At 46.6% G+C, this 19,639-nt stretch overlaps 1 protein-coding gene across 2 annotated transcripts in view; it reads left to right on the top strand.

Moving 5' to 3' along the window:
- Positions 1 to 19,639, top strand: part of LOC135394112 (cell adhesion molecule Dscam1-like) — a 281,899-nt gene that overhangs the window by 231,345 nt on the left and 30,915 nt on the right. For both annotated transcript variants that reach the window (XM_064624627.1, XM_064624626.1), the window contains exon 5: positions 18,920 to 19,204. In XM_064624627.1, the coding sequence (XP_064480697.1) occupies positions 18,920 to 19,204 (285 nt within the window). The remainder of the gene's footprint in view (positions 1 to 18,919; positions 19,205 to 19,639) is intronic.

Below are 19,639 nucleotides of genomic sequence, written 5' to 3'. Positions count from 1 at the left end.
GTTCTCTAACAGGCTCTCTGGTGCTGTCCTACTATGTACATGTTCCAAACTAGACCGGCATCTTTATAGTACTGATGCGTCATAGCAACGTCACGTGTCTGCTTCGTACTGCCACCTCTCGACAACACTTCAAACCACGAACGTCACTCGTTTATTTGACTCTCTTTCGTTTTTTTCTTTTTTTTATTTGTCCACACTCCAATACAAAACGAACACAGTTTAAAGGAGCATGGAAGGGATGGAGAAAATTATGTCAGGAGAAGTTGCCCTGGGATACACATTCGCACAAAAAGTACTGTACAGCGCACAATCCAGGTGCGCATTAGAGCGTTCAATCTCGTGGGTTACGAAACCTCCTACCCTCGTCTGCTAGTCCGTGACGTCACATCAGGCTCCCAATAGTAAGGTCGGCGACCCTCTTTCCTTTTGCGGTTGCATTTGGCGCCGCCCGTCTCGCGTGCGATGGAGAGCAGACGAGCCTCGGTAGCCAATAAAAGTGTTCGCGCGATCTGACGTCACAACAATCCTAACGCAGGCTAGAGGGAGCTGTGAGAGGTCGCCTCCGCTGCGAGCACTCTTGCAAAGTAATTTCAACAGGAAATGCGCACTTCCCAAAGGAAATGCTTTGCGTGACTGTTCCTGAAGGTATAGTATATGCTCATATCACACAGTAATATACTGTATATACAGTGAACCCTCGTTACTATGACCATGGTCGTTCCCGAAAATTTTGGTCATAATGCGGAATTGTCATATTAACGGGGGGATTTGCAGGGGTTTCACTGCATTGTTGCCCAGGAGTATGGTCGTAAAGCGCGTATGTCAGATTATCGGGTCATATTAACGAGGGTTCACTGTATATATGACCTTTCCCCACCTCGTCTTTCTTCTTCCGATGGTGGTGGTGATGGTGAAAGGGCTCGCCGTTGTCGGACTCACAGATGTGGGCAAGGTCACGACTTACTCCCTGTGGGAATGTGCGTCCTGGGCCGACTTCTAAGGGAATTGTGTGTTTCCGAACTTCACCTCATAGTACGCTCCTAGCCAACCATCATCCCGAATGACATCGTTCTCGTCCCTGATTTGTTGAAAACGGGAGGCGTACGCCCTTTTTGTACCGCTTATGAACATAATTGGTACAAAAAGGCGTCCGCCTCCCGTTCTCAACAAATCAGGGACGAGAAGGGATGTCATTCGGGATGATGGTTGGCTAGGAGCGTGCTATGAGGTGAAGTTCGTTTTTAAGAGTGTGTGTAATGCCAAACTCCCCTAAAGTGTGATTCCCACTGCTGCGCTTACCGTTGCGCTTGCGTGATACGCCCGTTCACAGTGAATCATTGTAACGGAACATCGTTCCGGATGGAACGAAGGCACTCGTGAGACCCTCTAGCCAGTACAAGTTACCGGTCCTTCTTCTTTCTTTTCTTTTTTCACTTTTTTTAATTGTTGATTATTGATGGAATTGAACAGAATGCGGTTGCCGAGCAATCCCAGGAATGGGAATTGACCACACCTTTCCATTCCGAGGAGTTGAAAGCAATGGAATTATCACAATTCCTCGGAATGGAGTTGGAATGGAATGGGTGACCCCATTCTGCAACCCAAGCAAGAAGCAATAAACGCGAATAACATGACAAAAACATTGTTCCAGGGCGTGTATACGACATGACAACGTGGCCCAGTATAAATACTCTCGGTCAGCCCCTCCGCTTAATTACATTTTCGCAAAACAACAACAATAGCTGATTGTTCAACCCTATCAACGCTCCATACAAACCCTGCTCTCAGCAACTTGCTTGGACGCAGTAATACAGCATCAAAACAGCGAGCTGTCAGACTCTTCCAGCACGTCCGCTCAGCGAAAGCTTCGAAATTAGAAGGCGAGACATGAGAAAAGCGAAACTAAACCATGAGCGACAACGCAGCCTCATAAGCACGAGCCGGAAGCTAAATCTCCCCGCCGTCGTCATGCGCGGAAGAATGTAGCGCGAGAGGAAGACACATTTGCATACATACAGATAGTTTTTCATGCAATGTAATGTGATTACTTCCCGTTGTCTGCGACCGTGATGATGGCCCAGAATAAACGAAGTACAGCGTCCCCTTGCGGGGGAAGCTTAACTTGTCAACTGTCCCTTATGCGCAACGTGATATATGACCTAATCTTGTTAGGCGCTTGTGAATTAAATTGCTGCCTAAAGTGGAGCTAGATAGGATTCGCATCAGTAACGCAGTCTTCCTTTCTTTTTCTTTCTTTCTCTTTGCGTGCTAGGAGATACTCGACGCTGGGTGAAAGCTAATCCGTGTCACCCGTAGAGAGGAAATAGCTGGGAGGTGTTTTTGGCGGCAGGTGCTTTTAGTGCCCGGGTGCATAACGTGCAGCGAGAAGGTATTTCGCTGAAGTTTGCTGCATCCACTGTGATCAACAGTCACCCGTTTGTGTATATAACGGCCGTTGTGTCTGCGGGTGTTTTTTGAGCCACGCACATCACCGGATGCAGAATGCAGATGCGAAGAATAGGTTTATGAATAGCTATATTGAATTGGTATGTAGCTACAGGGGACGTAGTGTGGTCTTGGTCTTGGAGTCTGAACTTATGCGGCTTCATGCACGGTCGTAAGGTAAGGAAGACAGTGCCAAAGCTGCAACTTTCCGAGGGCAGATTATACACGGGAGGTAGATTCTTCATTAAATGGTCCTGATGAGAGGTGTATTCACGATACTTCATTTGTGTATTCGCGTATGTGTATTATTTGTGTATTGTAAGAGGAAGAGTTCCGTTGGTGAAAGATGACAAAGGCCACAGTGTGAGTCACAACATACAGTGTCACAGTTGTAGATTACAATCTCAAGGTACATCGTACACGTAAAGACGCAATAGACTCGTAGTCCTAACCGATAGAAGTCACAAGGTACAAAACACTGATAACTTGGTTGGTTCAAGACACTGCAACATGCCCGAAATGCAACCGCTACGTATAGTGTGCTGGCCAAGGATCTAAACTTTTTGCAGCGTTGAAAGAGCGGACATCCAGACGAGCCAAACTCACTTCTAGGGCCCTGCGACTGTCGGCGCAGTTCGAAGAGTCTAGGAGGATGCGTTCTGAGCCTTCTATGGCCCCACATTGGCCTCAGTTGGGGAAGCACACTTGCCCAGTTTGTGTATAGCAAGCGAGTGCTATACGGGAAGTTCAGTCGAAGCCTATGCACAAGGGATGCAGCAGGGCGAGGGAGGGATGGTGGCGCGTGGAATCGATGCTCAGGGTCAACCCTGTATAATAGCGGCGACTGTGCAGATGTAGACGCTAAGGAAGTGGTGAGCATTGGTTGTCTGAGCCTGTGAATAACACAGGTCGCGTCACTGTTGGTGAAGTAAATGGGCCTCAGCTGACCGCACCGTGGTGACCAAGCAGGTCGGCGTGCAGCAGCATCCACAGCCTCGTTTCCTGCGATGCTACAGTGAATAAGGATCCGCTGGAACAGTATGTCATGCCCCGCTGACGCCGCAATCTCATGCATCTGCAGTACATCTTGCACCACAGGTTCAGAGTTCTCGCAACAAACATAGAGGCCAGAGCCTCCAAACCACATTTTGAGTCACTGCTCAGTCAAATGAACCAGCGACAGCTATTCGGCTGAGCCGCGATGAAATTTAATATGCATCCTGTACAGCCCAGCAACTGAAGCTGACGTGCGACAGGCGACAGATCTTTCAACATCCAATGCCGGAATCACAAATCCACAGGAAGCGGCAGACGGCGTAATTGAGGCATCAATGAAAACTTGAAGTCTGTGCGCCGAACTCTCGAGCAAATCGAGGCTAATCTGTCGAAGGACAAGGGAAGGGACATCTCTCCTGCTTTGAAAATCCGATATCTTGACCCTCACTGCAGGAAGGTGCAAGGTCCACGTTGGCACAGTCGGTTATGTGTGATGGACTGGTGGTTGTGTTTGGGAATGAGACAAGGCTGCGCCAAAGCAGCATTAGTGAAAGCAGAGCTCGTGATAAAGCTCGAAGTAGAGGATGGCGGAGGTGACTCCAGAGATTTACCAGGACCGAATCGCCTTCAGAGCTTGTGGCGCCCTCAAGTTGTAGGGCTGTGTGAATATCCGGATTTTTCGAATACCGAAGCGGATAATTGCGTGTTGAATTTGTAATCGACGCGACTTCTCTCCGAAACCGAATATATTCCAATGGTTCCGAAGATGCACTCGTAAGCCCAAAAAACGACGGAAGAGAGGATATGAAACAGCGCAGCTTTGATGGATTGATTGATTGAGCTTTTATTTTGGCATTGGTGCCTGCCGACTGGCTAAAATATAGCCTAACGGGCAGTGCTCCATACAGCACTAGCTTTATACGACGATCCCTGTGCACATATCTCGCGTTATGTACGTGCTGTATGTGTATCTGGTTCGGTTATATACTTATTCGCTTCGTATCCACTTCAATTTTAAAACTACTATTCCAGACAGCCCTATTCAAGTATTAACGCGAGTAGTGAATAATATTGCTAAGTTCGTGCACGAGCAGTACAGATTCCATATATAATAATGTAATGATGTCCCTTCGCAGGAAGAGCAACAACAATAGAAATAGAAGAACTACTATTTCACTGCCCTCTTGAAAGGAACACGCTTTGACACGTACCCGGAACACACCTTCGCGCACTTTCAAATTATCTAACCCAAAAACTACATGGGATCGTCAGACGCTTCGAGAAACTGCACCAATTCCGTAATCCTGGCCCTTAGCAACAGCGTCCGAACTTCACTGCGACGCTCAAAGTCCCTGTAACGACCTCGCACCGTAAACTGTATCACAACTGACTCCTCGAACCTTTCCATAATTGTAGCCCGAAGCATCTTCAGGCGCGCGCAGATGAATGCCGGCATTGCGTGGATCCGACAGCTACGCCTACACTTAAACCCTATGCCTAAGTGTACTTGCCGCTGGAGTTGAAGAATTTAATGGTTGCATTAGAATGAGAGTTTGAATGCGATGTCAAATATGCTTTCAGCATTGAGGACACTTCTGGGGGAGGCTCCCAGGTAGAGTTTAATTGACGAATGGATGTGTACGCTATTCCAAATCTGCACGCGTGTGCGTGATGCCTTCCAGGGAATTGATGTGGGTATACGCGAGTTAGATGACACGCTCGACTTTTACAAGTTATGCGAACTTTGGTGTTGGTGTTTCACATCTTTCGACGTGCTTCTGAGTTGTTTGAAGTGTTACTTACACTTTCAGAGATTCCTCTTCGAACTGAGCGGAGAGGTTGTGTGGTTTCGCGTGTTGAGAGCGCACGATGAATTCTGTGTACGTATATGAGCGTCATATTTGTGGAATAATCTGACTGGAAATTGCGTTCACTGTGTAAAGCGTGTTTTATGTGCGTATAAAGCTTAGCGTGCAACTACACGGAGCTTCGGCGTATTTCTTTCTGTATTGATGTAGACACAGGGGTACAGTAAAATACCTCGTGTAGTGAAATCAGGGTGTCTACCAACCTGGAAAACAGGGAATTCTCAGGGAATTTTGATGTGACTGGAAAAGTCATGGGATTGTCAGGGAATTTCTGAAAAAGGAGTTGAAGTCAGGGAAAATCGCAGATAAGTGCCGTCACAATGCGCAATGAATCGCGAGTAGTTGAGTGGTTGGCTGTTGAGTGGTCACAAAAGTAGGGCACTTCCTCAATAAATGATCTGTTTTATGAGGGATATGTATCAAAACGTAGCAGCAGGCACCAAGTTCCCTTTTGTTTTCGTCAGGGAATTCGCTTGAAATAGTCTGTGAAAACCTGAAAAAGTCAGGGAATTTGAAGGCTACAGTTTAGTAGACACCCTGGAAATTCTGAAGAGAAAATTATCCGCCTTGTCGCTTATGCGTCGAATGCATTGTGTTTCCACACGTGATACATGTAGCAGCATAAGCAAGTTTGACCCACTCAAACCAAATTTTGAGGGAGCAAATTTGAGTTCCGTTCATGATAGTCAATACTCCTGTCGAGTGAGTGCTAAATAATAAACACTCTCAAAACCATAGTGGGTCCTACCCATATGTGTGTTCCTTTTTTTATTTCGTACAATTGATTTTACAGTTTATTTGTTCGAACTCTGTAAGGAAAATAATTTTGATTCAATTGAATTTTTACATTGGTTTTTTTCTTAACACGGACGCGCGGAGGCAGGAAGAAGGCGTATACGTCACCGAATACCGCTTCGCTCGCCGCATCCTTCCCTTCGTATACCTTCAGCAGCGCCAAACGTCCGTATCCCCTCTCTACCACCTCAAACCAGTATCGCGGGTCACACCTTGTGAACCAATCAGCGCCGCTTCTTAAACCTTCGTCACGCTGAAGCCACCTCACAACCCTTCTGAAGCGCTACACTTGAGTCGGTCGTGTATCGCACGAGTCTGTCCTCCCGATAATCAAATTCTAGACCCGCCAGATAGCATCCAGGGGTTGGAGAACGTCGTTGTAATTAGAGAGTCGGTCCGCGGGGAGCCTGGGGCTTCGTCGTAATCATTGCAAACTCGCCAACCATGAGGGTCCGGCGATTGCTAGCCAAGTCCCATGAGGGCCGCCGCTGATAATTAGCAGATTAGTTCGCCTGTTTTCGTGCCACCGTGTGTTTGAGTGATCTGCCCGCGCATCCCCACCAATACGTGCAGGGCCAAGGGAAGCATAACGCGAGTGCTCTTGGAGACTCTACGACATGCTGTTCTGATGTCCCCCACGTGGATGGGGCGTGTTGAGAGGGAAGCGGGTACTTCATATAGCTGCTGTTTGAGGTGGGAAGAGAAATTGTGTCATGGTGCTACGGGATGGACAGTGGGGTTATGTGATGACGTTTCTCGGGTATAAGGATGGCAAGGAGTTGTGAACGCTATGATGTTCTGAAATGATGCGTGATAGCGGACAACCTGGTGGAAGAAATAGACTGCAAAACACTAGAGGCAATTGCACTAGAGGCAAGCGCCTTGGCTTTCTATGAGAGCGGGAACTGACCCGTTTTCGGATACCGGCACCGGTTGTGCCATCTGAGGTTTTTCGTCAGTTTTCCGATACACTTTCCGGACAGATGTCGGCATAGTTTCCCCTGAAGTCTGCCCAGGACGCGTATCAAACCCCCTTGTCTCGCACTGCCTCCTGTTGTCCTATCTTCATCTGCTCACGTCTGTACAGCGCCCATAGCCACGGTGATAGCAAACGCGTATAACATATTTATTGCCATCTCTGGCACCCTGAAATTGGAGCCAAAATTAGACACAGTGCGGACAAATTTGTTCCTAGTCTATATATCATGGTGCCGGTAATGAAACATCGAAACTAACCAGCTCGCCTGCCCCTTTGCCGTTTTATATTTCTTTCCCCAAATATCTGATATTGTTCGACAATTTGACGTCCTTTCTACAAACGTTACTGTCTGCTGGTAGCGTAACTGTAGCCCTGCAGGCCAATGAAGCTTATTACGATGAGAAGACGGCATATGAAGAAAGAAGATTGTCTCTTGAATGATGCAATCCTATATTTTTTCCTGAGCAATTTACGCATTCTCCCCGACACCTTTTGGCAAGGTGCTTTTCTAATGCACGTCCCCCGGCCACGTTACACATATACGCAATCACGTGCCGTTAAATCTCTCGGCAGCCCGGCGGTGTCGTGCCCCGGAAGCCCCTGAGTTATTACGGGGACGACCGCGTTGCAGCTTATCGAAGCGCGGCAGCCGGCAAGTCATTTTGGCCCGTGTGTCTCGCTCCGAATGTGAAACGTGCAACACTGTTCTAGATTAGAAGTGCCGGAGGAAAAAGGGATCAACTTTTCTGGCTCCGAAGGGGGTCTCATGAAAAAGTGTGCGCGCGCGACGACGTAAGAAAGGAATGCCGGTAAAAAAAAAAGGAATCATACGATGTATAATGAGCGGAAAAATTGAGCGAGATATGTGCTTCAATAAATTGTGGTGACGAAATTACTTCGCAGTTCCTTCTTCTCTCCTTCCTTTTTCTTGTCTTGCATGTATGTACGGGAAGGGGCCCTGATGGTAAGGACATTTATAGAGTTCGAAAAAAAAAATAGTTTCAGTTAACGGTAAGACGTGTAGGTAATATCCCGTTCGCACTCATCCAAGATCACATCGCGCCCAGTCGTGATCAGGCAGTGAACACCACTTTCCTAAGTGATATATCCGAACAACTGGACCTTACGCTGTCTACCGACATTCGCCAACCCAAAACTATGGCCCATGTATGGACTTGCTGTTCCGGAACAGCCCCCTTGTTCAGGGCACCACTCACTTCGCCAACCATTTCAGCGACCACAAATCAATACTCATCACGCTTAAATAACTTTGTCTACACACTTTCATTCGGCCTCATTTCACCACATGCACAGCTCACGCTGAATTTCGGGTTACACGAGTCGTAACCGTCCTGTAATTTTTTATTCTTACCTGATAGTAGACAAGTGTTCTCTATTAGTGATTCCTATCGAAAAGATTTTTTACCTGTTTCTACTTTTCTTATTGTCATTTTTCTTACTTAATCTAGAGCAGGAATTCTCCCTGTCTCTACCGTCACTTTTCTTCCTTCGTCTTCTTTCGTCTTCACTTTTCTTCCTTCCACCACCAGAGGCGTGACCGAGTGTTTTCAAAAATCACCTCTGGTGGCTAATCCGAAAGTGTCCAGATACCATCACGCAGGCTCACGACGCGGTCTTACCTCCCTGTCTCCCCAGCCCTTCATGCCGTCCTCTCCACATCCGTCCCCGTCTCTACACCGGTCACAGAAGCATCGCGGTGCTTGCACCGTTTACGTTCGGTACCTATTTTCAGAGTAATGAGTAACGAGTAATTATTTTTCTACGCGGCATACCTGGAGCACACCTTGCGCTTCAATCCGCCAATCCTCATATTGAATCCCCGATTCTCCCGCACTGTTGCTATGTGTCGTAAACATGGAGGCTAACAGAAAGAAAAGCATCCTGTCACTATACGAGCAGTTAATTTATGCAAATGACTTGGCAGGCGGCGAATGGTTGCTAGTAAAACTGCAAAGCGCCACGGTTGAAAGCTTTCCAGAGGGCGCTGCTAATCACATTTATTCCAATCAATGAAGACATTCCGGGAGCCAGCTGCAACCAATGGTGCGTCGCCGATGGCCCCCAGCGATACGACGGACGAACGAGTTAAATTGACGTTGTTTTGTAGATAGCGTGTTTTTAGAGCTTGGTCTGCGCGTCATGGAGCCGGTTCATGAATTTAAATGGCGTTGAACGGGTGCTTTCGGACGTGAGATGCGAGTTGGATGCTGTTTTGTCTGGACACACAGAAAGTGCATTCGTGATGAATGGAGACAACGTCTATTGGTCTGAGCCTCGTATAACTTGATTTCATCTCATAGACTTTGAGTTCGTGTCTTTGTATGCAGGACGTTTAACTCAACTTGAGAATACATTCTTAAATCCCAAATCTTTATAAAGTCTTTAAAATTCCACTCCTACATTTGTATAGAAAGCGATTTGTGTATCATGATTCCTTCTTCGTGGCTTCAGTGAAAGGTTGAATATAACTTCAGGACGTAGTAATACGCTATGAAAGTAGGTCGCCCTTTCGCGCAGTCCCTCAGATTTTTCCTTTCCCCTCGTGCACGTAGAACAGTCTCATTGGATCGCTCTCAAATAAGGTACCACAACAACTGCACGTGAGGTCCACGTTGCTTCGGTGGTTAGCGTGCTGGCCATGTCACGTCGGGACTGGGAGGTACCCGGGTTCGAATCCCGGTGCCGGCTGTGCTGTCTGGGGTTTTTCCTGGGTTTTCCTCAGACGCCTTCAGACGTGTGTCGGCACAGTTCCCTTAGAAGTCGGCCCAGGACACACACTCCCCCAGGGCGCCCACCTCGGTGAGGCCGACAACGGCGAGCCCTTTCGCCAGCACCACCTCCACCACCACCATCACTTTGCTTCACCTTTTTCGCCATCGTGTTATGGCCTGTCTGCGAATACCCCCTTATTGCTGCTTTCTGACTGGACAGACGCTTTGTCACGTGCTTTTTCCAACCTTTTCTTTCTCTCATGCGCAGAGAAGTACTTTCGTAGGGTATTGCCCCTGGTGAAGCACTTCACTGATAAGACAACAGCAAGTCATCCCTATACACCTGACCTACATAGAGAGCTTTAGTGCATCGTTCGCTACCGTTTCGCGTACGCCATGATAAGACGGTACGCGTTCAACATCCAATGGAGCAAAGGCGTGTTTTGGGCATATCTTACTTGATAGACTGCTACGCTGCAAATGTGTTCTGGCCCGCCACTACAGGGGGCTGTGCACGCCGTCTCGGCGGTTTGATGGGAAATGTCATGTGACCACGGCACTTTCAATAAGGCCGTCCCCTTGTTAGCAAAGAATTACTATAGCGGCTACTATAGACAAAAATGATTAAAATTGAGCGGTTCGCTAGCCCATAATTAAAAACGTTACGAACCCCAGTGGACGTCACACTACAGCCAACGAGATTAACAGGAGGTGACGTCATATCATAGCCGCGAGGCAAGCTGCCAGAACCCTGGACTAACCTCATTTGGTATAACTACAATATAAGACCAGGAAAATACGTTCATTGGTGATGCGTAGCACCCCGAATTGATGCCCTTCAGGATCTAGCGCCTTCTGCTTGTCTCACCGCTAATCTCGTTCCCGATGGCTTCCCTTGTGTCGAACTTGTGCAATCCTATACTAGCCATAATTAAAAACGTTACGAACCCCAGTGCCGGGGAGATAAAATAAACGACACAAACACAGAACACTGACCAGTGCTCTGTGTTTATGTCGTTTATTTTAGCTTCCCGGCATTGAGGGTTTTAGCGTTTTTAATTATGGCTAGTATAGGATTGCACAAGTTCGACACAAGGGAAGCCATCGGGAACGAGATTAGCGGTGAGACAAGCAGAAGGCGCTAGATCCTGAAGGGCATCAATTCGGGGTGCTACGCATCACCAATGAACGTATTTCCCTGGTCTTATATTGTAGTTATACCAAATGAGGTTAGTCCAGGGTTCTGGCAGCTTGCCTCGCGGCTATGATATGACGTCACCTCCTGTTAATCTCGCTGGCTGTAGTATAACGTCCCTTCCTGCTACTCTCGTTCCCGGTGACTTCTCTTATGTTGAACTTGTGCTTCAGCCTTGTTAGCATGCACCAGGAGGAGAAGCGTTCCGTGGTCTGTTTTTCGGGGTGTAGTTCCGTATCGGGACCACTCGTTTTTAAAAATTAGTGAAAGCGTTTCGAAGGTAAATATTGCATAGAAGTGAAAGAAGGTCATATACTGAATCTAAAAGTGTAGGAATTATAAAATTCTATGGAGTATAACTTTTTTTATATTCATTTCAACAACCCCATCTGATGCACTTCAAGCGCAGGAAGAACACGGGAATGCTAAGCCTACCAAATTCGAAACTTGCTATCTTGCAGAAGGTAGGGTCGTTGAGTTGGGTTAATCCGCTCACTTCAGTGAGGTTGGGTCAGTTTCGATTTGACAGATTGGTGGGGGGGGGGGGGGGGTCTGCCCCCCGCAGGCACGCACTAGGCTGTGCGGGCATGAGACTGTGCCACCGCTTAGGTCAGAAGGTCCTCAGTAAAGATGGCGGATCGCCTTCACGAAACGGGCTATAAAATTTAATTTTTATACGTTTCACGCAATATACGAGGGTCATTCCTGTATAATTTCGTTGCTAATTAGTTCCTCTTTTACGTGAAAGCGTTTTATTTTTGTTTTTATTGTTTTAAGAAAAGCCAGTGGTCCCGATACGGAACTACATCCGTTTTTCGGTGCAGAGGATCGACGACAACGTGGCGCAGCGCCGGTACTACGGTTGCGTCACTTACGCACATTGACGATGGGCATGTGAGTTGATGATGACAATCACGCTGACAGTGTGTCACTTCGGCAGGTGTACGAGTCGCACAAAAAGTTCAAAAGTGGAGTGTAAAGTTTGACGGACGCGCCATGCTCAGGCCCGACCACAACCTACTAGATTATAGCGACCGTGTCATAATCGGCAAGCCCTATGAGGAGCCCGTCCGCACGATCCGGTAGGGGCGCTACTCATCGGCCCGCATGATCTATATCATGATTGGACAATGGAAATTTGAAGCGAACGTACGACTACCGTAGCAGACGACAGCAACAGCTCCTATGAAACCCCGTAGGATGATGATAATTAACTTTAAAATGAAACATCTTCCGTGGGACATCCACCGCTTGTACAAAAATACTAAAGTAAGCTGAAGTACAAAGTATTGCAGAAGTTGAGGAAGCAATAACCGGGCGGATGCGTAGCGCCACCGCTAGCTTCCAAATGCGGCGCTTGGAAGGGGTGCCTATGATATGTTCGTTATAATCTAGTGGGCCCGACACACACTTCGACGACGCGGAACAGAATGTATGGAATCGAACGGCTCATACACGGAAGCCAGTGTCACTATCGATGAAGTCGCTGAAGAATTGAACATTAGTCACGGCTCTGCGCACCATACCATTCGCAACATTCTGCAGTACCACAAAGCATCTGCCAGGTGGGCAGTAAATCAACTTTCCCCTGAACCTAAGGAGCGACATGTGGATACTTGCTAGACGGTACTGCGACGCTATCAAGTCGAGAGGGATGCTTCTCTTCGACGCATTGTCACCCGTGATTAATGCTGGATCCATTACGCCCAGCCCGAGACCAAGCGAACAAGCAAGAAGTGGGGGCACACTGCATCACCAAGAAAAAAATCTCCTGGCAGCTCGAACTGTGGACGAGCTCATGGTCACGGTCTTAGATGGCTAGGGGACTCACTGTGTCAAACTGTGACCTGCGTGAGCATCACTTGAAGCCTCCAGTCAGGTCGCAGCGTCGCGGTTTGCTCAGTTATGGTGTGTTGCTGCAGCACGACCACTACCACGACAATGCGCGCTCCCACACAGCACTTATGACAGCGGAGAAAATCAGAAGTCTGCGTTTCGAGTGCATTCCGCATTCGTCATACTCACACGAGTTCGCAACCAGCGATTTTCATCTGTTTGGACCAGTGTTGCCGGATCACATGGGCGGAAATTCAGGAGGTCAGCACCAGAAGATTCAGTAGAACTCAGTAGATGTATTAAAAACAAATTTATTCGAAAAGAAAAGGGCAAAAGGCTCCTCCGCAACTCAGCTGGTGGCCCTTATGATACATAAACACGCTGAGCGAGAGGAAACGCAATCGTAAACCATGGTAGAAAGTGTCGATGGGGGCCGAAGTATAATTTCTACTAAGTCAGCGTTCATAGTGAAGAGCAGTTCTTGTCACCTGTCTGTCGCTTGGTGTGCAGAAGTCCAGGGATAGTCTCTGTCGAAAGCTTGTTTCGTTTTCCTGTGGTTGAACTCAGAAAATATCCATTCCACGCACGTGCTTGAATACAGCAAGCAGGAAACTTCCTAACGCCGCAAACATAAGCTCGTCCGAACTTGTCTTCATGTTTGCTATATTACGTGGTGTCCTGTGGAATATATGCATACATCTGCAATGTATTCGCTATCAATTCTTTTACTTGGGCATCACTCGCTTTTTTTTTCAAGGTGACTGCCTTATTTAGGGGATTTGTGTGCACGAACGACATGATTTTCCCGCTTGTACGCAGACTACGATACGACTAGTGCCAGCAAACGTGAATTGGAGTTCGCTAGGTAAAACCACGCTTCAGCAAAAAAATTCAGTAGATTTAAACGCATTTTGATCTTTTTCCAGTATTTCACTGGTCCGGACCCTTCAAAGGGGCTCTCGGCGGAGTGGAGCTCGATACAGGCGACGACGTGAAAGGGCGATGCATGCCAGTCAGTCACCAGACTTTTTCTTCCCCCGTGGCATCCATGCATTGTTGAAAGCGCCAGAGCGCACGTGTCAAACGCGGACACAGAGGGGGAGGGGGGATCTGTTTATTTTGACAGGACGCAGGGGGACTACGTTATAAAATGGGTTGTATGACGTCTCTAGTATTATGCAAATAAAAATTGGATTGCGGAAACTTTTTTACTTTGCCTCGCACTTTAGATCCGTCTAGAGATTCTAGATTATTCTCCATTAGAACTGTGATGTAGGGGAGATAACTGACAGATCTGGTCGCACAGCTACACTTCATTTGTTTTCAGAATCTGCCTCCAAACCATATTCACGTCGCTGAACATAAAAGTAGAATGCAAGCAAGCTGCTCTAGATGCGAATAAGGTAACATTTCCTTGAGTTTGAGGGAAATGACAAAGCAGTGGTTCTCACTTAATGTTGAAACAAAAATTCGAGGGTCTTTCGAGGACCTTTCAACAGGGAAGAGTAACGGTAGCGGAAACAGAAACGGTATATTACCGAAATTGGAGATGGTAACGATAACGGAAACGGAAACGCATACCACGGTCCTCCATTACGGGAAACAGAAACGGAAACGAATTTATCGTCCGGTATTGAATTCGGGTAATGGCTATTCCTGTTGTGCGATGACATTTGAGTGACTTTTCATTTTTTGCTTTTGTATTTTGATGACTCCATTCCCTGCAAAGCTCAAAATACAACTCGAGAGCACGGGAAGAAAGCGCAAATTGGATCTCGAGAGTGCATCCCTCACTTACCACGCCTCAGTCTTCATAACTCCATGACATATCAACACATGACTATACTCCATCATAGCACGAGGATGCCAGCCTATGATTTTTAGTTACTTATCTTGTACTTCTTTTCTTTTCACTGTGACCATGGCAGTATTATTTACTATTCAGAGCGTCCGCTTATAAATGCGACATTGGATGAAAGTTACGGCCGTCTTGAGTTGCTGGACTCCGAGTGACTGAAGACTGAAAACATGTTCCTACATATCTTTTTTTTATCTTGCAACATGTGCGCATCCCAACGATGTAAAATTACTTGTGTAGTGTGTACGCGTGACACCGGAACAGCACTTGGGCAAAGCAGGGTGCTGATAGAGCCGGACGGGATGTCCTCCCGCAGCTCTGTAACAACCGTTCCATTACCGGAAACAGTAACGGAAACGAAATTGAAAGGCCGGTATCAGAAACAAATAACGGAAACGAAAATATAGCAGTAACGAAAATGGAAACGGTAACCAAAATACATCCGTCATCCTTCCCTGCCTTTCAAGGCTCGGCCGCCACTGTCCTTGGATGTAAAAACATGGCTTACAGCCAACAGTTCAATATTTCACAAAAAATATATATATTTATAAGGGACAGGTGTCACACGACATAATACATGGGAACGGCACAGTAGTGATCCGTTCACAAACGTGACTGAGGGTTCCTGAATATTAAAGATCACAGGATAGAAAGAAAGGCTGAATAGAGTACGACGAAGGGCGCTTTTCATTTCTCGCACTTCTGGTTCCTACTGATTGATTTGCCTTGATTGCAATGATTGCTAACTCCTGTGGTTTCCGACTGGTTATGGTTACGACTCTGGATACGCAGAATTTACACTGCGGCTCCACGAGGATCAGAAAAAATGCAAAATCAAAGCTTTGCAGGGACTCTGAAAAATTCCAGGGTTTTTCCGACCTTGAAAACAGTATTTTCGAATTCCGGGTTATTCAAGGGCTTCAAGGACCAGTGGGAACCATGTAAAGCTCACACTTTTCTGTTCCTCCCGTTGTGTCGTTTGTGTTTGTTCTAGTAAACTCAAGGAGATGATGCCTTATCCGCATATTTATATCACGTAATCGCCGCATTACTGTCAGTTCTTTACAGAACCGTCAGGAAGAAACTGGAAAGAGCAAAACTCGTTTTCCAATCCCATAACCATAACGACGGAATTCGCATTGCAGAGACGCCGACGATCCACGAAGTCATAAGCGGCCTTCCCGCGTTAATAGTCGCAGATTTTCGAGCATTCGCCAAAAGGTGGCGGAGATGGGTCTGCGACGTTTGAGAATGTTCCCAGCAAATGGTATGAGTGCGGCAATGATTGCGAGTCAGACGTTAATTAAAAGGATGAGCTCGATATGTGTGTCATAATCTCGCCGAGGCGATGATGACCTCCATTCCAAAGGCTGGATTAATTTTGTCGCACTGCGGGCGCTCACAAGCTGTTCCTGCACGAGCGTAGATGGGGAAATATAGAGGAAGCGGGTCTCGTGGTATAAAGTGAAACGCAAAGCGATATGACGTAGAGAAGGCTTTTTTAATGGAATAGCATGCCGACGTTGGTCTGGCACTTTTAATAAATGTATATCCCCCCCCCCTTTCGTGGAATTGTCTTATATAGAAGGCTGATAAATTTGAGACAAATCGCGAATGCTGACAAATGAAAGATATATTGAGATCCCCCTCCTTCTTTTTATCCTGCCTACACAGTTAAGAGTAGTATACGGGCATGGACAGATGCAGGTAGGACATCAAGGACGAGTGAGAGAAATGGGGAGTTACTATGCGTCCTGGGCCGCCTTCAGGGGTAACCATGCCGACGACTGCTGGGAAAGCTCCATCACGGTGATAACATAGGAATAACACATAACAATTCTAAAACGATGTTTTTTATTTATTTTTTGAAGGCATCTATATCGATCCACATGCTTCAGACAGCTTTCGAGCTCGAAACATCTTACTGTGTGTAAGTGTTAAGATAGGTCTTTTTTCTTTTTCTCTCCTGGTTTCCTTCCGAAGCGAAGTTTCTACTACTAAAATGGTCGTACAACGTTCTGAATACAAAGTAATCGAACCATTGAATATGCAAAACTATTCCGGTGTCGCAGTTGCGTACGCAAGCGTGCCGGAACAGTATACTTGCTCTTCGATGTCGAGGTCCGTTTCTTTTTTTAGCGACAGTTCACACGAAGCTGCTCTCCTTGAACTTCTTTGAACTTATTTAAACGCTTAAAGTGTTCAGTCGCCACTTAAACCATCCTTGTTCCGAGAAGTTCCTTGACCTTAACCGACGAATCATTCAAATGACTCACTTCTTGTGTGAATCAACGACACTTAACAGCTGTCGTTCCACCGAGAAACACCCGTGGCGTGGAGTGAATGAGCTTAGATGAAAATCAGACTTGCATGACAGCAGTACACGTACGTGTGACCGAAGAAAATGGATGTGGCAACTCCAACCGAGAATAAGAGGACGCTGGAAGTGTCTGTATTATCTCATCATTCTTCGTCATATTCATCATCAATTGAGACAACGAGAAAATGAATTAGAATCTTTATTGAACGTATCACACATGTAGGTGAGTCATAAAGGCTACTTTGAGCGATATGGATAAAGAATTGCTAGACCGAATTACATGGCGAAGTTCTCGTCGCCGTTTTCCTTTCTGTGTACTTTTTTTTTTTCACATCACGCCCAGTTCAATAAAACATACGCACGAACAACAGCAGGTAACACGTTCATCGGTTCCACCTGAGAACTACTTCACCTTTATAATAACCATTGACTTTTATAAAAAAAAACATACACACACAGCTTCCATGCAGCTTGGGTGGAGAGAGTTAATTACACACTATTCTAAGTACTACGAATTATTCTGTCTGTATACAGCATCACGTACTAAAGTTAGCTCGACAAACGCGCTTCTAAAAATGCGGGAGAGCTCGACTTGCACAGTTTGGGGTATGGAAGACTGCTCACCATGCGGAGCTTCAAACTGTGTCAAATAGTCCAATATGCTCAGCTTCCAGCTGTTTCAAGTATGCTCGACACATCGAGTTTCAAATATGTAGAATACTTCAAAGTACAACCTCGAGTATGTGTAACTGCTTACAGCATTTATGTCGCACGAACTCTTTATGCTAACTTCGCGTAAGCAAAATGGACGGAAAGCACTTTAACTCAAGAGCCTCGTACGCGAAAGCATTTCTTGCATCAAAATTACCGGTGCGTTGTTCAAGTTGAGAAGTTTTTGTGCTTCCCTCGGGAACATGAAAGCAATGGTTTCGAGCGTGAACTACTCTGCACTGTCATGTAATTGAGTTAGGTGAAATTTGAGCTGGAAAACGCTCTCCAATAAACGAAACGCGCTCTTATTCCACAGTGGTCCGAAAGTATACGGTGCCAACATAGACAGTTTAGGCTCGTGTCGAAAGCAAATGAAACTGTATCTCGACGAAAGCTTGGAAATGGTTCTCGCAGGCCTGTCTGACTGTTGATTACGCTACAGGGAGCTTTATAGCAGTGGCTCATAATTAACTACCGGAAAAATAATTTTTACGGCCAGTACGAAGATTAACTGGCTAAACATAAAGTGCTCATTCCGAACAATTTCTAGTGATATCTGCACGTTCACGGATGATCAGTAGCGTATACTTAGGGAGTGACATTTTCGTGTTAAACCCGATTCCGCCCGGTTACTCCCCCCCGAACTGACCTCCGACCAATTCGGGTTAAACCCGATTTCTCCCCAGTCACTATGAAATCTTCAAGTGACGTTTCCACTGAAGACGAACAAAGGTCGCCACGTGTAACACATATAAGAATGGGTCACTTACGTTACCAGCAATACACCCATGTGTGTCAACACTGTCTATGCCTTCGGAGATTGCCGCTGGAAAGTCACGATCCCGCAAAAAAACAAAAAAAGAGAGATTAGGAAGGACTTAATATACAAGAGGAGAAACAAAAATAGCCGATAACACCCGAAGGCGCAATTATCGCCCGATTTCTCCCCGAATTACAGATTTAAAAATAGCGCCCGATGTTTACCCCCCGAATCTAAGAAAGGCATTTAACCCGAAAAAGTCACTCCCTACCCGGGGTATACTGTACTGCAGACCAGTACCAGGTCTCAGTACTGCACACACGTCATAGCCACAGTCGCTTCGCAGTGCTAAGACGAAATAAAAAAAATATTCGCAAAGGTTGTGACAAGTCATCGTTATCACTGCTACAATACCGTTTTCCAGATTCCCACAGCAGCCTTGTGCCTCGCATCGTGCACTCTCGCACGAGGATCACTGCCACAGCTGGTTCAGCTATGTCGCTTCCCTGCGCGGCTCATGGCTCTCCCCCGCCCCGTTACCGATGGCAACGCAGCGACGGGGCCCCGGTTTTCCTGGACCAGCGAACCAGTCAACTGGATGGAGTACTGTTCATTCGAAAACTCTCCTCTCGAGATGCGGGGAAATTGACGTGTGTCGCAGCCAACAGCGCCGGAGAAGACCGGGCTGTCACTGACGTGATTATTACTGGTAAGGTTTGCTATAGTCTCTCTTCAACATGCGCACCTCCTCTCCGGTGTATGATATGATGTACCTGTATCGAATGATTGGATGGCAGGTACCTTGACGGAGAGCACGTGGTTCAAGTAGCGCTACCTGTCGCTCCTACGTAATTGAATATTAATAATAATACATGAGGTTAATAAAAGTTACAGGTGTGTGTATAGTATGTGTGTACCCTCTTAAAACAAAGCTTCACCACAGGGCACACTGAAGGCCAACCGTTGTACAGAGTGACACCTCTATCACTCTTGATTTGTGGAAAGGGCGGGGCGTACGCATTTTTTGTCCAATTATGTACTGCACAAGTGGTACAAAAAAAGGCGGGATTATGGTTGGCTAGGAGCGTGATATGCGGTGAAGTTTATTTTTCATAGTGTATAAAAGCGTAATACATTTCCCATA

The sequence above is a fragment of the Ornithodoros turicata genome, chromosome 5 (assembly GCF_037126465.1).
Source record: "Ornithodoros turicata isolate Travis chromosome 5, ASM3712646v1, whole genome shotgun sequence".
NCBI lineage: Eukaryota > Metazoa > Arthropoda > Arachnida > Ixodida > Argasidae > Ornithodoros > Ornithodoros turicata.
The sequence above is the reverse complement of the archived record's forward strand: the minus strand, read 5'-3'. Positions and strand labels throughout refer to the sequence as shown.